Here is an 18,648-nt window from a genome sequence, read left to right on the forward strand (position 1 = left end):
CAATGAAGCAGGGGAAAGAAAAATTGGGATTAGCTTTGAAACTTACTTTCCTGCAGGGGGAAACAATTTCATAGCTAATGAATTAGATCTAAAACCCAAACACTGCTGAGCAAATAAACCCAAACCATTACAGAAACAGTGGTTTCAACTCTCAACTCATCAGAGTAGTAATTTAATCTAAACTTAATTTTATATGTAATATTCCAAAAACTGTCATCCAAAATGTAAAAACAATGCAAGTTTAACAGGTTTGAAATACAAGATGATATAAAAAATACAAGGGAAAGATAAAAAAATGCTATTATTCTGCTAGAATAATCCATTATGCTGCTTGTTTTTTGGCTGTAATCTTGTTCTTTTTAATATCAGAAAAAAGTCTCAGCAACTTGCAATAGCCACTGATAGCAACAGTCCAAGGGATTAAAGCACAGCACCAAGCACTGTGGCTGGCACCTGATCTCCACCCCAGCCTGTACAATTCTCTCTTCTCCAGCCCTGCCTAGCATCTCATCAACTTAATGACATCTCTTCAAATGGCTGTAGGCCAGTCCCTTGTGCTTATGTCCATGGTTTCTGCATGTCACTGTATTTTATTTTTATTTTTATTTATTTATTTATTTTTGACAGGCGGAGTGGACAGTGAGAGAGAGACAGAGAGAAAGGTCTTCCTTTTGCCATTGGTTCACCCTCCAATGGCTGCCACGGCCGGCGCGCTGCGGCCGGCGCAACGCGCTGATCCGATGGCAGGAGCCAGGTGCTTCTCCTGGTCTCCCATGGGGTGCAGGACCCAAGCACTTGGGCCATCCTCCACTGCACTCCCTGGCCACAGCAGAGAGCTGGCCTGGAAGAGGGGCAACCGGGACAGGATCGGTGCCCTGACCGGGACTAGAACCCGGTGTGCCGGCGCCGCAAGGCGGAGGATTAGCCTAGTGAGCCGCGGCGCCGGCCATGTCACTGTATTATAACTTTAGCCTTCAAATTATACTTTAGTTCCAGATTTCTATAACAGCGTTGTCCATTTCTGCCAATTATCCTTAAAAAGAAATAATAAAGTCTGAGGGGCCAGTGTTATGGCCCTGCCTGCAAAGCCAGCATCCCATTTGTGTGCCAGTTGGAGTCCCAGCTACTCCACTTCTGGTCCAGCTCCCTGCTAATGTGCCTGGGAATGCAGCAGAAGATCACTCAAGTATTTGGGTCCCTGCCACCCGTATGTGGGAAACCAGGATGAAACTCCTGGCTCCTGGTTTTGGCCTGGCCCAGCACTGGCCTTTGTGGTCACCTGGGGAGTGAACCAGTGGATGGAACATATTCTCTCTTTCTCTCCCCTATAACTCTGACTTTCAAATAAATAAATCTTAAAAAAAAAAAAAAATCATTCCTAAGGCACCATTAGAAAATCAAAATAAGTAATTAAATTTGAGTGAACAAGAATCAATTAAGGCCTGCAGAGCGGCTCACTTGGCTAATCCTCCGCCTGCGGCGCCGGCACCTCGGATTCTAGTCCCAGTTGGGGCGCTGGTCCTGTCCCGGTTGCTCCTCTTCCAGTCCAGCTCTCTGCTGTGGCCCAGGAAGGCAATGGAGGATGCCCAAGTGCTTCGGCCCTGCACCCGCATGGGAGACCAGGAGAAGCACCTGGCTCCTGGCTTCGGTTCTGCCCAGTGTGCCAGCCACAACGCACCAACCGTAGCGGCCACTTGGGGGGTGAACCAATGGAAAAAGGGAGACCTTTCTCTCTCTCTCTCTCTCTCTCTCTCTCTTTCTCTCTAACTCTGCCTGTCAAAAAAAAAAAAAAAAGAAAGAAAAAAAAAAAAAAAAACAGAAACTCTTCAGATTTGTAACATCTTACAAGTATCCAGAAAAATAAGAAGAACCTTGGTAACTAAACTTAGATTACCTTAAGCATTCTAAATCCTATTTCTTCATCATGACTATTTCCAAATCAGACAGTGAACTTTTGTCATTCTTTTGTCAAAAGGCCAAATAAAATACATGAATGTTAAGCCTAAAGGTCATCTAATGAACAACAAACAGAAAATTTCTGCCAGTCAATCCACACATTTGAAAACCAAATTCACGGTCTGAAGTCACAAATGTCGATTCACTCAATTGGATTCTGAAGCAGCAGTGACTGCTGTCAGAACAGCAACATCAAGTACTGGAAAATCCTGAAGGTCTTCAGGTGTTCTGCTTCAAGGAAACAACTGGCTATTCGTGTCAATGGATTTGTAAGACAAAAGCATTAGCTCTGGATTCAAGTGTATTAGGGTTTCATAATCTATAGAATGTAAAATTACTTCTCAGGGACCAAGGAGAACCCATACAAAAGGAAGACAAAGGAATCAAACATAGTTTTAGATTGTTCTATTCTTAAGTTCTAGAAAACCCAAAACAACAAAAATCAGAAACCAGTGTCAGAAGTAATTTTAAAACAGTCTGGGGTGGGGATGAGGAGCAGGCACTTGACCTAGTGGTTTAAGATGCCAGTAAGACACCTGCATCCCATAATGGAGGTGCCTGGGTTCGGTTTCAGGATCTGGCTTCCGACTCAGTTTCCTTCTGATTCAAATCCTGGAGGCAGCAATGATGGTGCAAGCCCCCAGCTTCAATGCAGTCCAGTCCCAAAATTGTGAGTATCTGGGGACTGAACCAGCAGATTGGAGTGCCCTCTTTTTTTCTCTTTAAGATTTTTTATTTATTTGAAAGACAGGATGACAGATCTTCCATCTGCTGGTTCATCCCCCAAATGGCCATAGCAGCCATGTTGAAGCCAAGAGCTTGGAACTCCATCTGGGTCTCTCATGTGGGTGCAAGGACCAAGCACCTGGGCCATCTTCCGCTGCCTTCCCAGGGTGCATTAGGAGAGAGCTGGATCAGAAATGAAGTAGTCAAGCCTTGAACCAGCACCCATATGGGATGCCAGTGCAGCAGGCAACAGGCTAACCCCCTGCAAAATGTCAGACCTGGAATGCTCACTTGCTAGCTTGCTTGCTCTCTCTAGTAAATAAAAGATAAATGAAAATGTTTTTTAAATTTAGGAAGCTCTGTGTGTTAAGTTTGGGGAGTTCTCAGCTCTGTTTTTGACAATTCATGCTTTCTACTATGTTCAAAACTGAGAAAGATCTAAAGTTCAGGAACATCACTTTCTTTGTTTCACCATAATATTGTGAATTCCAGGTGGCATGTACCAATGCCATCTTACTAGTCAAAGTGATCAGTTTCAGTTCATAATTGGTGATAATGATAGAATTAAGAGTCAAAGGGATCACACAAACAAGACTAGTGTCTGCTAATACTAACTGATAGCATTAAAAAGGAGAGAATGATCCAACATGGGAAGAGGGATACACAGTAGACTCATAAAATGGCAGATGTCCTAAACAGCACTCTGGCCTCAGAATCAGCCCTTAAGGCACTTGGATCTGGCTAAAAAGTCCATGAGAGTATTTCAGGCATGGAAAGCCAAGACACTGTGGCAAAAAAAAAAAAAAAAAAAAACACCTAAATGAAAGATCTCTGAATGAGATCCCAGCAGAAAGAACGGGGCCATCAAAGAAGGAGGTACCTTTCTCTGAAGGGAGAGGAGAACTTCCACTTTGACTATGAACTTGTCTAAATAAGATCAGAATTGGCGAACTCAAAAGGCTTCCATAGCCTTGGCAACTCATGACTAGAGCCTAGGGAGATTACTGACGCCATAAACAAGAGTGTCAATTGTTAAATCAACAACAGGAGTCACTGTGCATTTACTCCCCATGTAGGATCTCTGTCTTAATGTGTTGTACTATGTGAAGTAATGCTATAACTAGTACTCAAACAGTACTTTACACTTTGTGTTTCTGTGTGGGTGCAAACTGTTGAAATCTTTACTTAGTATATACTAAATTGATCTTCTGTATATAAAGATAATTGAAAATGAATCTTGATGTGAATGGGATGGGAGAGGGAGTGGGAGATGGGATGGTTGCGGGTGGGAGGGAGGTTACGGGGGGAAAAAGCCACTGTAATCCAAAAGCTGTACTTTGGAAATTTATATTTATTAAATAAAAGTTTAAAAAAATATTGTGAATTCCAAGTTATGTCGAATTCTCAAACTGGCTAAAATTGAAGCAATATTACATTCTTTGAAGCTTAACCACGTTGTTCCACTTGTTTGAAAAGTTTGTTTAAATATCCAAACAAAAATTTTTAATACATTTGCAATCCTCTGAAAAAATTATATTTTAGGTAAAATAGTAAATATTATAGAAAACTTTTCATAACATAATCATTAACATAAAAGCACTATTTCTCAAATTTCATCTTTACTCAAAAATCATTTATCATTAACATTGTATTATTTCAACATGCACTTAAATGCCCTGGCTATTTGCTGACACTCCTGAGTGAGTGTGGCATCAAGGCTCGATGAGCTCTCTAACTATCTTGAAGTCTGTGCCTCATTCAGGTTCTTGTCAGCCTGTATACATAACACACTGCTGGCCCTGTCCAGCACATGCAACAGTCTGGATGCCTGCTTGTCTGCCCGAGTTCTCACTACTCTCTGTGTGCTGACTGCTCTGCTGGCCCTTGCTTCCGTCATGCTCTTTCGCTCTACCACCAACAGCTGCTCTCAGCAAACTCAACTAAGACCTATGTCTCACTCACTCTCAAGGCCACCTCAGTCCTGCCTCTTCCAGGAAGCTGTCAATCTGAATCCTCTCTGGTCTGTTTCATCTCAGCTCTTAACAGCACAGGCTGTCTGTACCACATACCCTTTGTCAAATTCCCAGTCACATGATTCATATATTCCTCCAGTCTAGTTATACATAAGAATGAGATTGCTTCCAGAGTCCCAATTTTGTTAAACTAGAGACCTGTCAAATCAAATGGTAAACCTGTTTTCTTAAATTTGGGTTTGAGGGAGAAGGATATTCACATATAAAAAATATATATGCTGAATTAAAAACTAAGTAGCTCTCATTATAAAGCCTCTAATTCTCCGTATTTTAGTTCTAAAATACTGTATTAAAATGGACTTCATCATCTGGATGACCATATCCCCTAAAAAATTTAAAATGTATGGTAAAATTATATGTATATAATTTACATATGTATGTGATTCCCCTCATCTTTACTGAGATGTTTTATTATATAATGTAAAACTTTCTGCAGGTGTGTTAAGTTCTGATGTGTTATGTTCTAATATGTTTTATGTGTAACAAACATTTGACATGAATTATTAACACTGTTGCAGAGGAAAAAATTTGGCTTCTGAATGTTTCGTTAAACCGGAGTCTGTCAGTCACCGCAACGTGTCCTTCCCTGCTTAATCTTCTTTGGCGAGTTCTGTGCACGCCAGCGCTATCCAGCTCCAGCAATCCCCATGCCAAGAACTCCTGGTACACACAACACTCTCAGTAGCATCAATGTATTCAGTTCCTTCAACCTCACAAGGAACAGTTCAACCCTAGACAGGTCTGTAACTATTTCTTTTCATAAGACTTCATTATGGATGATAAATTATAAATTACAACTTTGGAAAACTGATTTTTATCAATAACTGAACTATATAGAAGGAAGTACAGAGTGATGAGCTAGGTTAGCCAAGGGCAAATCAACATTCTCTTTAACTCCACCCCACCAGCCCAACTGGTTTAAAAAAAAATAATGCTGTTATTCAGCTATTTAACATGGTTGTGAGTAAGAATCACAGTCAAGAGGAAAAGTTCAACTGTGTTTCAGGCATGAACACTAACTTGGGAGACAGATTTTTCCAGTTTCTTATTATATCTATAGAAATAGAACTATATATATCTAAGAACTAAAGCCTTAAAAAAAGAACTGTATATAGAAACAAACCTATAAACATGTATAATTTTAAATAACTTGGTTTATTATCAAAATTCCTTTTATTAGGAGTTGAGGGGGGATCATTTTTAAAAACTTCCCTACATATAGATATGGTTTCATAACTCTTCACTAACTAAATAAAAAACAAATTATGGAAACTGCCACACTGTAAAAAGCAACCATAACTGCGATAATAGTTAGAATATCAAGATAGCTAGTCTGGGGCCAGCATTGTGGCATAGCAGGTTAAGCCGGTGCCTGTGACACTGCTTGCATCCCACACTGGAACACTGCTTCAAGTCCCAGCTGCTCTGTTCCAGCTTCCCGCTAATGTGCCTAGAAAGGAGCAGAGGATATTCCACCCACTTGGGCCTCTACCACCCACGTGGGAGACCAGGATGGAGTTTGTAGCTCCTGGCTTCAGCCTGGTCCAGACCTGACTGTTGCAACCATTTAAGGAGTGAACCAGAGGATAGAAGATCTCTTTTGCTCTCTATCTCTCCCTCTCATTGCTACTCTGCCTTTCAAATAAGTAAAAATATTAAAAAAAAAAAAAAAGATTTAAAGAGATAGATATTCTGTGATTCTGTGGCTTACTAGAGAAATTCAGAAAAATTAAAAATTCTAAACTGTACCTAAATTCTTTACTCCTCAGTGACCCCTCCTCTGACATACAGTGCTAAGACTGGCACTTTCTTACAGCAAAATATTCACAGGCAAGAAGAAAACAATGCACAAAGAAATATGCCGTTCTATTTATTCTATTATCTGCATTTAGAAAATGCAAAGGAAAAGACACCTGAGACAAAAACACCTGATCACAAAATATACCTGCCAGTGACAACAAATACTTAACCTTGGTATCCACCTAAGCAGTAATTCTGGCCTTAAACAAAATGATCACAAAGAATTACTGTTTGTTTTTTTTTTTTGGACAGGCACAGTTAGACAGTGAGAGAGAGAGAGAGACAGACAGACAGAGAGAAAGGTCTTCCTTTTTCTTCCGTTGGTTCACCCCCCAAGTGGCTGCTACGGGCGCCGTGTTGCGGCTGCCACATTGCGCCGATCCGAAGCCAGGAGCCAGGTACTTCCTCCTGGTCTCCCATGTGGGTGCAGGGCCCAAGCACTTGGGCCATCCTCCACTGCACTCCCGGGCCACAGCAGAGAGCTGGACTGGAAGAGGCGCAACCAGGACAGAATCCGGCGCCCCAACTGGGACTAGAACCCGGGGTGCCGGTGCCGCAGGTGGAGGATTAGCCTAGTGAGCCGCGGCGCCAGCCAAGAATTACTGTCTTTAACCACAGCCTCAAGTCCTCATCTTCTCTCCCATATCCCCAAATATACCATAAGCAAAGATTCTGCAATGGTCACAAAGATATATAAATCTCTATAATTACTAAAAACTGCAGTTCTGAGGATATTTGCATTCTGACAGTTTTCAGTACCTTAGTCTGAAGGAACTAAGCTTTAACCAGGATTTCGGAGAGCAGCCTATGGGTGAAAAATCACTCATCCCTACAATGGTATTTCCTAGTCAAGCCCAAATTTCAGACAAAAAATTAAGTGATAGCCTGTCCAGAGCAAGTTAAATATTTTTCTGTTTGAAGGTGAAAGCAAGCTATACTCTTGGTTTTTAAATGCCAGAAAAAATGTCTTTACTGTTAGTCAGAGCAGCCAAGCAGGTAATGACTTTGTTTTTTCAGTTAACATAACCAGCTCATGGAACAGAATACTAAATCATTAAGTGCAACTCCAAAGAAGGTCACAGAGTCTTACTAAGTGACCAAATCTTATCAAAGAAATATAGCACCCTTTAATATAATAAAATGATATCTTTGTTAGAGTCACATATTATTTTAGTGCTAATTTTCACACCAAATGTATCATTTAAACCAAATTAAAACACTGTATTTTTAGCAAAGCAAAATCTTTTATACAAATTAATGTCCTGTGAAACTACAGGCAGCACAAGAGTGTGTGTGCATGTGACAGAGAGGGAAAAGAGAAGCAGACAGAAACAATGAGTTCCCACATGCTGGTTCAACTCCCAAATGCCTGAAACAACCAGGGCTGGCCTCCACATTTCCCAACTCCCTCCCCAGGCTCAAGTCAGGAGCCAGGAACACAGTCCATGTCTCCCACAAGGGTGGCAGAAGCCATACTACTTAAGCCACCACTGCTGCCTCTTAGGGTCTGCGTTAACAGGCATCCAGAGTCACGGAGGTGGGACACAGACACCTCGACCACTAGGCTGAACAACTGCTCCACAATTCCTCCTTTTAAAGCATATATTAAGAGGAGCTCGGTTTCATTCTCGGTTGATCCAAGGCCAGGTAGAGTTCCAAAAGTGTGAAAAAGGTTTAAATGGTAGCTTCAGGAGAATTAGTGTCAATACTAAATTTCCAAATACATTTAAAAAAAATTTTTTTTTCAAGATTTATTTTATTTACTTTAAAGTCAGAGTTACAGAGAAAGGTAGAGACAGAAAGAGAGGTCTTCCAACCACTGGTTCACTCCCCAGATGGCCGCAACGGCCAGAGCTGTGCTGATCCAAAGCCAGGAGCCAGGAGCTTCTTCTGGGTCTCCCATGTGGGTGCAGGGGCCCAAGGACTTGGGCCATATTCCACTGCTATCCCAGGCCATAGCAGAGAGCTGGATCGGAAGAGGAGCTGCTGGGACTAGAACCAGCGCCCATATGGGATGCTGGTGCTTCAGGTCAGGGCTTTAACCCACTGCGCCAAGCGCCCCCCCACCCAAGTATATTTTAAAAATTGCTATATTTTCACATAAATATTGGTGCCCTCAAATTCAGACAGTCATTAAAGACACGAATAATTTCAGATGACTGCTTTAAGACCCCAACATCCTTTTGGTTTTTTATTTTATTTTTATTTTTTGACAGGCAGAGTGGACAGTGAGAGAGAGACAGAGAGAAAGGCCTTCCTTTTGCCGTTGGTTCACCCTCCAATGGCCACCATGGCCGGCATGCTGCGGCCAAGCGCACCACGCAGATCCGAAGGCAGGAGCCAGGTGCTTCTCCTGGTCTCCCATGGGGTGCAGGGCCCAAGCACTTGGGCCATCCTCCACTGCACTCCCTGGCCACAGCAGAGAGCTGGCCTGGAAGAGGGGCAACCGGGACAGAATCTGGCGCCCCAACCAGGACTAGAACCTGGTGTGCCGGCGCCGCAGGCAGAGGATTAGCCTGTTGAGCCGCGGTGCCGGCTCATCCTTTTGTTTTGATTACAAGTCAAATAACCTTACTCTAGCCTATTAAAAAAATTTTTAACTGAAATACCATTTCTTTAAAGTAACAAACATACTGCCAGTGCCCACTTGGCCAAGCAACTGATTCCTCCATCTCAGCATCTGTCCATGTGTCCCCGTTCCACTGCATCTCAGCCTTTGCTGGCGTCTGAGGATCATCCTACATCACCATCAAGTCAACCTGCTGAGGCTACCTCCTTTCACAGCGACTGTGGCTTACTGAGTCACAGTTTGTTCTGGGCCCTGAGAACATGGTTTTAAGACTCTCATCTACTGAAACCTTAAGTGCAAATGAAATTTTAGTAGATTTAAATTCCATTACTTTTTCTACATGATCAATTACAGAAAGTTCTTGCATGCAGTTTTGGTTCTTGCTGCACCAGAAAGAGATCTCAGAAAGGCAAGCAGCCCCTGGTCTGCAGGTACACAACTTCCCAGTGGCATCTGTAGATCTATCCAACCATATCCAGGTTCATCTGGTCTGGAAGGACTCCTGCATTCCAGCTGTTCTAAGAGTTCACTGTAGGTGGTCAAAGGCGTGCTCTTCATGGTGCCGGCAGCCTGCACCTTGTCTTGGAGGCACTAGACCAAAGCAGCCATTCCTGCTCCCGCCCACCCTAGCCCAGCAGACAGCCTTGCAGCACACAAGAGGCGATTCTTGATCACACTGCAAACAGAGAAGAGAATAGGCTTGGGGGCTGAGGAAACAGGAGACCAAAGGGTGAGGAAAACTTAAAGAAAACAGTGCCTTTAAGAAGTGATGGTTCAGGGCAGTGCTGTGGCGTAGTGGGCTAAGCCTCTGCCTGCAGTGCCAGCATCCCAGATAGGTGCTGGTTTGTGTCCTGGTTGCTCTTCTTCCAATCCAGCTCTCTGCTTGTGGCCTGAGAAAGCAGTGTAAGATGGCCCAAGTCCTTGGGCTTGTGCACCCAAGTGGAAGACCTGGAAGAAGCTCCTGGCTCCTGGCTTTGGACATTGTGGTCATTTGGGGAGTGAACCAGCAGATGAAGACTCTTCTCTCTGTCCTTCTCGCTGTTAACTCTGCCTCTCAAATAAATTTAAAAAAAAAGTAGTGATGGTTCTTCTCACCATACAATCTTTGTGGATCAGTTGATAGATTAATCATTATTTGCTTGACAATTTAAAAATGGAGAAACACAGGGAATGCTTTTCTAACTGCCATAGCTATTTAAAAGTATTATTCTAAACTAAGTACCAGGGGCTAGTATTGTAGTGAAGTGGTGTTAAGCTGCCACCTGCAACACCAGCATCCCATATGAGCACCAGTTTGTGTCCTGGCTGCTCCACTGCCAATCCAACTCCCTGATAATGGCCCGAGAAAGCAGTGGAAGACTGTCCAATTGCTTGGACCCCTGCACTCACATGAGAGACCCAGATGAAGCTCCTGGCTTTGGCCTGGCTCAGCCCTAGCTGTCACGGCCATTGGGAAGTGAACAAGGAGATGGAAGAGATCTCTCTCTCTCTCTCCCTCTCTCTCCTCTTCCTCTTCCTCTTCCTCTCCCTCTCTTTCTCTCCTTTTCCCTCTCTCTGCTAACTTTGCCTTTTAAATAAATAAAATAAATCTTTAAGAAATTAAATAATGAAGTACCTAGAGAGAGAGAAAGCTATGACACAGGCAGACAAGAAACACTCAAACAGGTCAAAAGATATTTTTCTGCTTCTAGTTCCATTCTGCACAATTAAGGATTTCCCATGTGTGCTCTGGAACCACAAAGACTTCAGCTGGAACCCTGGCTCCACCATTTATGAAAGTATATAAACTCAGGGATGTTTCTTCACTTCTGTGCATTTCTAACCATTTCCTCATCTATAAAATGGGACCGTAACAGCTCCTCCCTTTCCATATTAACATAAGGACTATAAGAGACATTTAACAAGACACTCAGCACAGTATCTGTATATTAACTACCCATCGTACCCTGCTTAACTCCAAAATTTTCCCGGGTGTTTCTAAAGTCATTGGGATTACAGAATTGTGCCCAGCCTCAGAATAAAAGTATCCAAGTACAATAAGGGTAAGTACTATTTCAGGAAGCTTTTTTCAGATACACACCCACTCCTCCACACCCCCACATGCACAGACACGCATATTTCCTAACTTGGCTCCATGCCCCTTTTCTGTGATGCTCTCCCTAAGGAACTTCCCACAAATAGCATATGTGTCCTGTCCTTGGGCACAACAGTATTTTGAGCATTTTGTATATAAAACTCTACAATTCATTACACTGTGCTTGTTTATGTCTGGTTCTCCCATTATAATGCAAACTGCAAAGAAACTGCTTTGTATTCCTGCTGCTGCAAAACACTGGAAGCTCAGTAAAGCTCTGTTAAATGAAGAAAAAGTCATCAAAATCTAACAGTTATTAAAATCACAAAATATTTAACCACTTTCACTTGCACCTGAGTTGATTCTACTATTGCACAGAAATCTAAATTTATCTGTAAGCCAGAGTCCATAAATTGTCCTTTCTCCAGTGCCTGGTATACTCCCTTCCATCTGAAAATGAGGAGTCAATGCTTACTTAAGAAACTGAGATGAGTAATGTGTACAATGACCTTTAAAAGGTAGAACATCAAAGCCATGAAGATGTGCTATGTAGTTGGGGTTTCATGTAAGCAAATCTGCTACATTCATGCTTCTTTTTAGGGGGAAAGTTCAAGGAAAGTTATCAGGCAGAAGAAGTTGTTTCTAAATGACAAGTGGCGGAGGATCCCTTTTCACAGTCCTGCAGGTAGCCACTGACAACAGCTGCCAGTAACAACTGGGCAGGTACTTGCTTCAGTACTTAACACAGAATATGAAGAACTGGAATGCCTCTTAATATTCACATATTTTCACCATCATTCCCTACTCTATCTAAATGTAAAAATCAAAGTTACCCAAATTCACCAACTCTGCTTTTATTCCATTACACCAAAGCAAAACACTGGAAATCAATTCTAAAGAAAACACTGACTTGTCACCATGCTTACAGACATCAAAGGTCAAAAAGTTGACAGTATACTAAATCAAAAACTTGGTTTGACATTAGTCAAAAAAGAAATACATATGCAAATAAGTATCTGCTCTAAAATGAGTGTTCCTTGATGGTGACCTTTTGAAATATTTGTTTCTAAATCATTAACCACTTGACTGAGAAACTGACAGGTTCCAACTTTTTAAGATCACATCTCTCTTAATGACACAAGATGAAAAAAAAAGAGGGGGGGGGGGGGGGGGAGAAGGGTACCTGCTACCCCAGGACTCAGCCTAACTAATGTGAATGATAACTTCAGCTACTCTAAATGTGATAAACCCCTAAGGAAAACAGCTATTTCAGAAAAGCTTCCTTCCTTTTGTCACCTTACATGTATATCTGTGGTTATTACAAAACTATTTCAAAGTAATTCATTGAGCTTGGATACAAAAGCCAAGTCTTAAGCATTAACAGTGATTTATTTATTGATGGAAGAAACTAGATAAGCTGTGATTACAGTTTTAAGGAACAAAACCAAATGAAGCTGGCAACAAGCTGTTGTAATTAAAAATGCTTCCCTACATTTGAAATAGTCATTTTAATGACCCTAGTAAGGGCAGCAGCACTCACCAGTATGAATCTTCTCATGTCTCTGCAGCAGGTACTTCTGTATGAAACGCATGTCACATTGACTACATTGAAATGGTTTTTCGCCTTAAAATAATTTCACATCCGTAAATTAGTTATTGGATAAAACAACAGTTCTTACTTTACTATTTCTGAGGAAAGACAAATCTTAGAAATTCAATTTTGGAAAATTTCCAAATATCTTCACAAATTTTGATATTGTTGATTAGCTTAACAACTTTATTTCCTCTCAAGTTTTCCCCCAGGATTTAAAAATTCACATTCTCACCATCACATAAAATTGAGACTGAGCTTGATCTACAGCCTTCAAGGAGAACAAAAAGATAAACAAAACAATTCAAAATAGAAATGAAAAACTTTGAGGACTCTTAAACCTCTCTTCTTTCTAATTTGGGACAAGATTCACCCATTCTGTTCTCCATGGCTCACCATCCCTGTCATATGACCCTTCAGCTATTTTCTTCACAACCTTCAAAACTTTCTAATTCACTTTTTTAAAGAACTATCCCATCTCTTCAGCCTTTGCTTTCTGCTGAAGCTTTTCCTTTTAAGGAAAGCACTCTTTGTTCAGCTCTGTGCTTGGACCCTGCATCAATCCTGAAACACTCCAGACTCGGTGCTTGCTCTGCTTCCCTTCCACCACAGTACCTGTGTAAACTGTAGTCTACCTTAAGTCTCACATTTTTTGCCACCCACTTGTGTTCTAACCAGTATACTCTAGTTCCTGAAAACTTCTATGTGATCTTGCCATTTATTCCAAAGATTCTCCAGCACTCTCCATCCTGCCTGGGGATTGTGGTAGTGCTCACCATGCACTGCTTGGAATTGTCTGCTCTGGCGTCTGAGGCCCTGAGCAGTCCATCAGATCTCCCTTTTCACCTGTCTGCCCCTCCTGACTCATCTTACACATCAGTTTCCCACAGGTCTGTGATCAGTCTTTAGTTCTGTTCTCTCCACTTCACGATCTTAGCTATCATTTTTTATGTTTGATTTCCAAATCCATCTTTCAAACTCTGCCTGGACATCTTGCAGAGAAACATGAGTGCTGACAGGCTCACTCCTCTAACTTAAAGGAATACTGTAAGCCAAACAAGTGCCCAATTAAAAACTATTTATTTAATTTCATACATCTATGCTAATTTTTTTCTCATTCAAAGTTTTTCATGGTTTCCTTCTGACATTCTGGCTTATGAAATCTGATTTGGAATGCCAGGTTAGCTATGGTCTTTGGAATGAATGACATTTACATGAAGATGAAAATAACAAAGATAATAATTTAATGGCCATAAGCCCATTTTAATTCAAGAAATACCTGTATGAATGAAGACATGTCTCTGTAAGTGATAGTTCGTTCTAAAGGCAGCATTGCAGTGCTCACAAACGTGAGATTTAGGGGTTTTCAAACCAAGTGATCCATCCTCATTTATTGTAAGGATCTAGTTTAAAAAAACAAAAGGCAAAAACAAAAGAAGTTTTTAAAATTTAATCAAATACTAACTTTAAAAAATACAAACAATGATCATCAGATTATGAAATATTTTTCCTTAAATAATCTTGCAAAAACTATCAGAATAATGTTATCATTAACTGAAGGAAAGCACAATGTGACTCATTATGAATAAAATCACTAATAAAACCTTGGAAGCTGGTTAAGACCATACCACTCTGCCCCCTCCCCTGTCATATTGGTGCTTAATGGAGTCCCTAATTGTTCTCTGCTAGGGTGAGCACATATTTTCAATTTCAATGCTCATATATGCGGAGTAAAGTTTTTTGTTTTAGACACAGCCTAATTATTAATCAGTATGGGACTGGTTAAATAAAATCATAGATAACTAACACAATTTCATGTTCTGTAATTTTAAAACAAAATGAGAAAAGAGCTCTATATACTTATGTGGCAAAGGTACCAGAATTTGTTTAAAAAGAAAAAAAGAGGGGGCCGGCGCTGTGGCGTAGTGGGTTAATGCCCTGGCATGAAGCACTGGCATCCCATATGGGTGCCAGTTCAGGTCCTGGCTGCTCCACTTCCGATCCAGCTCTCTGCTATGGCCTGGGAGAGCAGTGGACGACTGCCCAGGCACTTGGGCCCCTGCACCCTTGTGGAGACTGGGAGGAAGCTCCTGGCTCCTGGCTTCAGATCGGCACAGCTCCGGCCATTGCGGCCAAATGGGGAGTGAACCAGCAGATGGAAGACCTCTCTCTCTCTGCTTCTCCTTCTCTCTCTGTGTAACTCTTTCAAATAAATAAATAAAAAAAGAAAGAAAGAAAGAAAAGCAATGTTTAGAACCTAAGTTATCATTTTGTTAACTCTTTTATACAAAAGAATACAAATAGGAATGTACATTTATGTATTAAAAACTGTTTGAGAAAGATACATAAAATGGATATAACCTTTGCTATGATGGCTGGGGAAGTAGGCAGGCAAAACAGAAGGTAGGAGGGAGACTTTACATTGTACACTTCAAATACGTTTTTGAGCCATTTAGGTGCTGACCTATTATTATTTTTTTCTTTTTTGTAAAGGAAAGAACTAAATCTTCAAGTCATCCTAGGGTAGAATTTGGAGTATTTTTCAGATTAGTAAGGCTATTCCAGAACTACTATTGTTAAGCATATTCCTAAAAATATTTGCTAAATAAATAAATTAGAAGTAGGCATACAGAAGGAAAACAGGAGACAAGGAATTCAATCTTATCATCCTGACTTGAGATGGAAACTCATAAGCCTGGTCTGGACAGCATGGGCTGCATGTTTTCCAATCTATCAACAACCTGTTCATCATGCTACATTTAACTGTCAAATCACCAAGCACATGGCAGAACGAAAATAATCAAAACTTCACTTCATTAGTGAGGACAGGGAAAAAAAGAAGCAGAGAGAACTAGGAGACAAGCTCAGGAGAAGCATGGCCTGTGAAAGTGAGACAACGGCGAAGGCAGGGCATACAGAATGAGAGCTAAGACACGGTCTCCAACACATGGCAGAGAAATCTAGAAACACAGCAAGAAATACCACGGACCGTGGAAGCTGATTAGGGCCTGCAAACACACAGCTGTGTCGATCCACTTCTCAAACTGAGAATGTGGAGTATGTAAAGAAAAAAAGCCTTTAATTTTTACAACTATGTTTTTAGTTTAAATTCAGGAAGACAGTGCAGCCTATACTATATGCAAATCAGTGGTAATTATTACGCAAATTACACAGGGCATTTGGTTTCTGGGCAAACTGCCAATGTGGTCAACAATGCTTCAAAGTCTATGCACCAAAGTCACAGAAGTGAAACATTTGGCAGAAGAATGGAAGTGGGTGTCACAGCTTCCTGAACAGTCAGTGAAAATGGAAAGTTTCATCTCTGGCCAGTCTAAAATTTTTCCAGCCCTTCCAAGTCACATAATAATGCAAGTTAAAACTGTGCAAAAAAAAAGGGGGGGGGGGCGGGATCTTCTAAAGTATGGTTCAAAAATATTTCTAACATAAATAATAAGATGTTAAGTATTCTATATAAAACAGGACTAAGAACAAGACAGCAGCAAGTATTTCTCCCCACATATGTTGATAACAAATAACATCCAAATGCCAAAACACATGGCAGTTCAAATGCTTTCTGTGGCATAGCAACTGCAAGGAAGGGCTCTCTACGGAACAAATCTGGCCCAAGCTCCTCAATGTGAAACGGATGTAATCCTTGACTGTACAAAGCCCTTTCATGAGCAGCTAAGGAATTCTAGGTCATTGTTCAACACTGACTCTCATTTTGCAGTCAAGCCTTAAATCAAGGTGGATGTTATGAATGAAACACCTACCAGTATCTTGTGGAGAAACAGAATGAAAAAATCTAGCATATTTACAAGTTCAATGACAGAAACACCAAATTCTTGAACATTTTATATTTTCTTCTCTTCTTTTTAGGTCAGAGTAACAATCAGGTTTGTTTAAAGGAAAACAGTGTAAAATTCATCTTGCCCCAGCAAGTAACAATTAGCCCTTTAAATCTGCAATTTAAGTACATCCATTCAGTTTTATCTGTTTTATTAACCACCATAGCCCAGTGTCTACAGTGGTGTCTGGAGCAAGGTGGAAACCTTACACGGAGTAAGGGCTGCCAACTGTCCATACTAAACAGCACTCAATGCTCACTACTTTATTTTTTCTCAAAGTAATTGCCAAGAGCGATACTTCTCAACTGTTTCAGTCTTCAGACCACTGAGTAAGGCCATGGGGAGGAGGGTATGCGAAGAACAAAGTTCCTCAATGTAACAAAAACAGCACAGTGATGCAGGCAAAGTTTTCTTCCTTGGTATAGCCTTGGATTCTTTTCTTGTTCACACCTTTTCTAGATCATTTAGTAAAAACATCATCTTTCAGTTCAGTGTATGTCTTAGAGCTCAGCAGTCTTACCTAATAATGGCATCATAAAATAATTTTGCTTTGCTTCTTTCCCAACAAACGGACACCAGTACAATTGAAGAATTTGAAGTGTTAAACTTTAAACCCTGACAAGCCTGAGATAACACTTTGAGATCCTGTCACTGCAACTTCAGGAGAAATATGGTATACTGTAAAGACCTAGCAATCACACTTTACCAAGTGGAGAAATTTGGAATAATTTATTATGCAACACACTTGATTTTCTTTTCTTACCTGTTTAATAAATGTTAAAACAGAAACATTTCAAACCAAATAGAATCCCTCAGTTAACCTGCTTCTTAATCTCCAAGTCTATTATGGAGATAAATATTTACACAAATCTGTTCCAAGCTAGCCACATATATATTCTCATATATGTGGTGACAGTTATCCTAAATCATCATTCTCACCGGCAAAGCCCCAAGTTGTTTAAGTCTGGTATTTTTTACTCCTCAAAGATCAATGCCACTGAATATCTGAAACCAGACACCTTTCAGTGAGGAAACGTTTACTCTCCAGAATGGCAGACATGATTTTCCACATCCTATATTTTAATGACCACAGACTTCATAATTCCTAAATCGATCAAAACTGATTTCTACATCATCAAAACCCAAAAGACAACCTAAGAGAATTCAAATTTTTCATCTATGATTAGCTGTGTTACTGTAACCAAAGGAGGAGAGCAAGACCTTTTAAAATTCTCTTTGCCAAATTCAATTAGAAATGGAGGACTGCAGCTGCAAAGGCATAAAAACACAACGTTTTCCAGAGTAGTAACTATCCTGATACTGCAGCTCCCCTAGGTATGCGGATGTCCTGTCCTCACATCATCCCATCCTCTGTCCTCAGGATTCTTTATCACCTCTCAATAGCAGATTTTACTCATTATCAAATTTCATTTTTAAATGATAAACTTATTGGGGTCAGTATGGGAGCACAGTGAGTTAACTCAGCTTTGCCAGCATCCCATATTGGAGTGCTGGTTCAAGTCAGCATCCTACATGGAAGTGCTGATTCGAGTCCCAGCTGCTGCACTTAGGACCCAGCTCCCTGCTGATGCACCTTGGGAAGGCAGCAGATATGGCCCAGACACACGGCCCCTGCCACCTATGTGGGAGACCTGGATGGTGTTGGGCCACTGGCTTCAGCCAGGCCCAACCCCAGCTGTTGCAGCCACTTGGGGAGTAAACCAATGGACAGAAAATAAGTCAGTCAGCCTCTCTCTTTCTCCCTGCCCTCACTCACACTCTTGCTCTCTCCCTCTCCCCCCTTTCTAAAACTCTGCCTTTCAAATTAGTGAGTAAACCTTAAAAATAAGTAAATGGTAAGCTTTTGATAGCACCAGAACATGAAATTCACTGCATCAAAAGCATGACACAGCACTTGATATTCTGCATAAGGACCCTGAGTTCTAGAAATGGCTGTATCTTTCCTGAATAAAAAGTATGTCTAAACAAAGATTTACATCAGAATCTTTTCAGTTAAAGTTCAGCTCTGTGAAATACAATTTACTCAGAAC

General features: G+C 41.0%; 1 protein-coding gene across 5 annotated transcripts in view; it reads right to left on the minus strand.

The window, feature by feature from the left end:
• The window catches only part of ZNF148 (zinc finger protein 148), a 166,106-nt gene that overhangs the window by 33,758 nt on the left and 113,700 nt on the right, over positions 1–18,648 (minus strand). For all 5 annotated transcript variants that reach the window (XR_009867791.1, XM_062209192.1, XM_062209184.1 and 2 more), the window contains 2 exons: positions 14,029–14,152; positions 12,699–12,782 (listed from right to left, as the gene is read on the minus strand). Coding sequence is in view for 4 of the 5 variants with exons in the window: in XM_062209192.1 (XP_062065176.1) it covers positions 12,699–12,782; positions 14,029–14,152 (208 nt within the window). In the remaining variant the exon portion in view is untranslated. The remainder of the gene's footprint in view (positions 1–12,698; positions 12,783–14,028; positions 14,153–18,648) is intronic.

This window comes from Lepus europaeus, chromosome 2 (genome assembly GCF_033115175.1).
Source record: "Lepus europaeus isolate LE1 chromosome 2, mLepTim1.pri, whole genome shotgun sequence".
In the NCBI taxonomy this organism is placed as follows: Eukaryota; Metazoa; Chordata; class Mammalia; order Lagomorpha; family Leporidae; genus Lepus; species Lepus europaeus.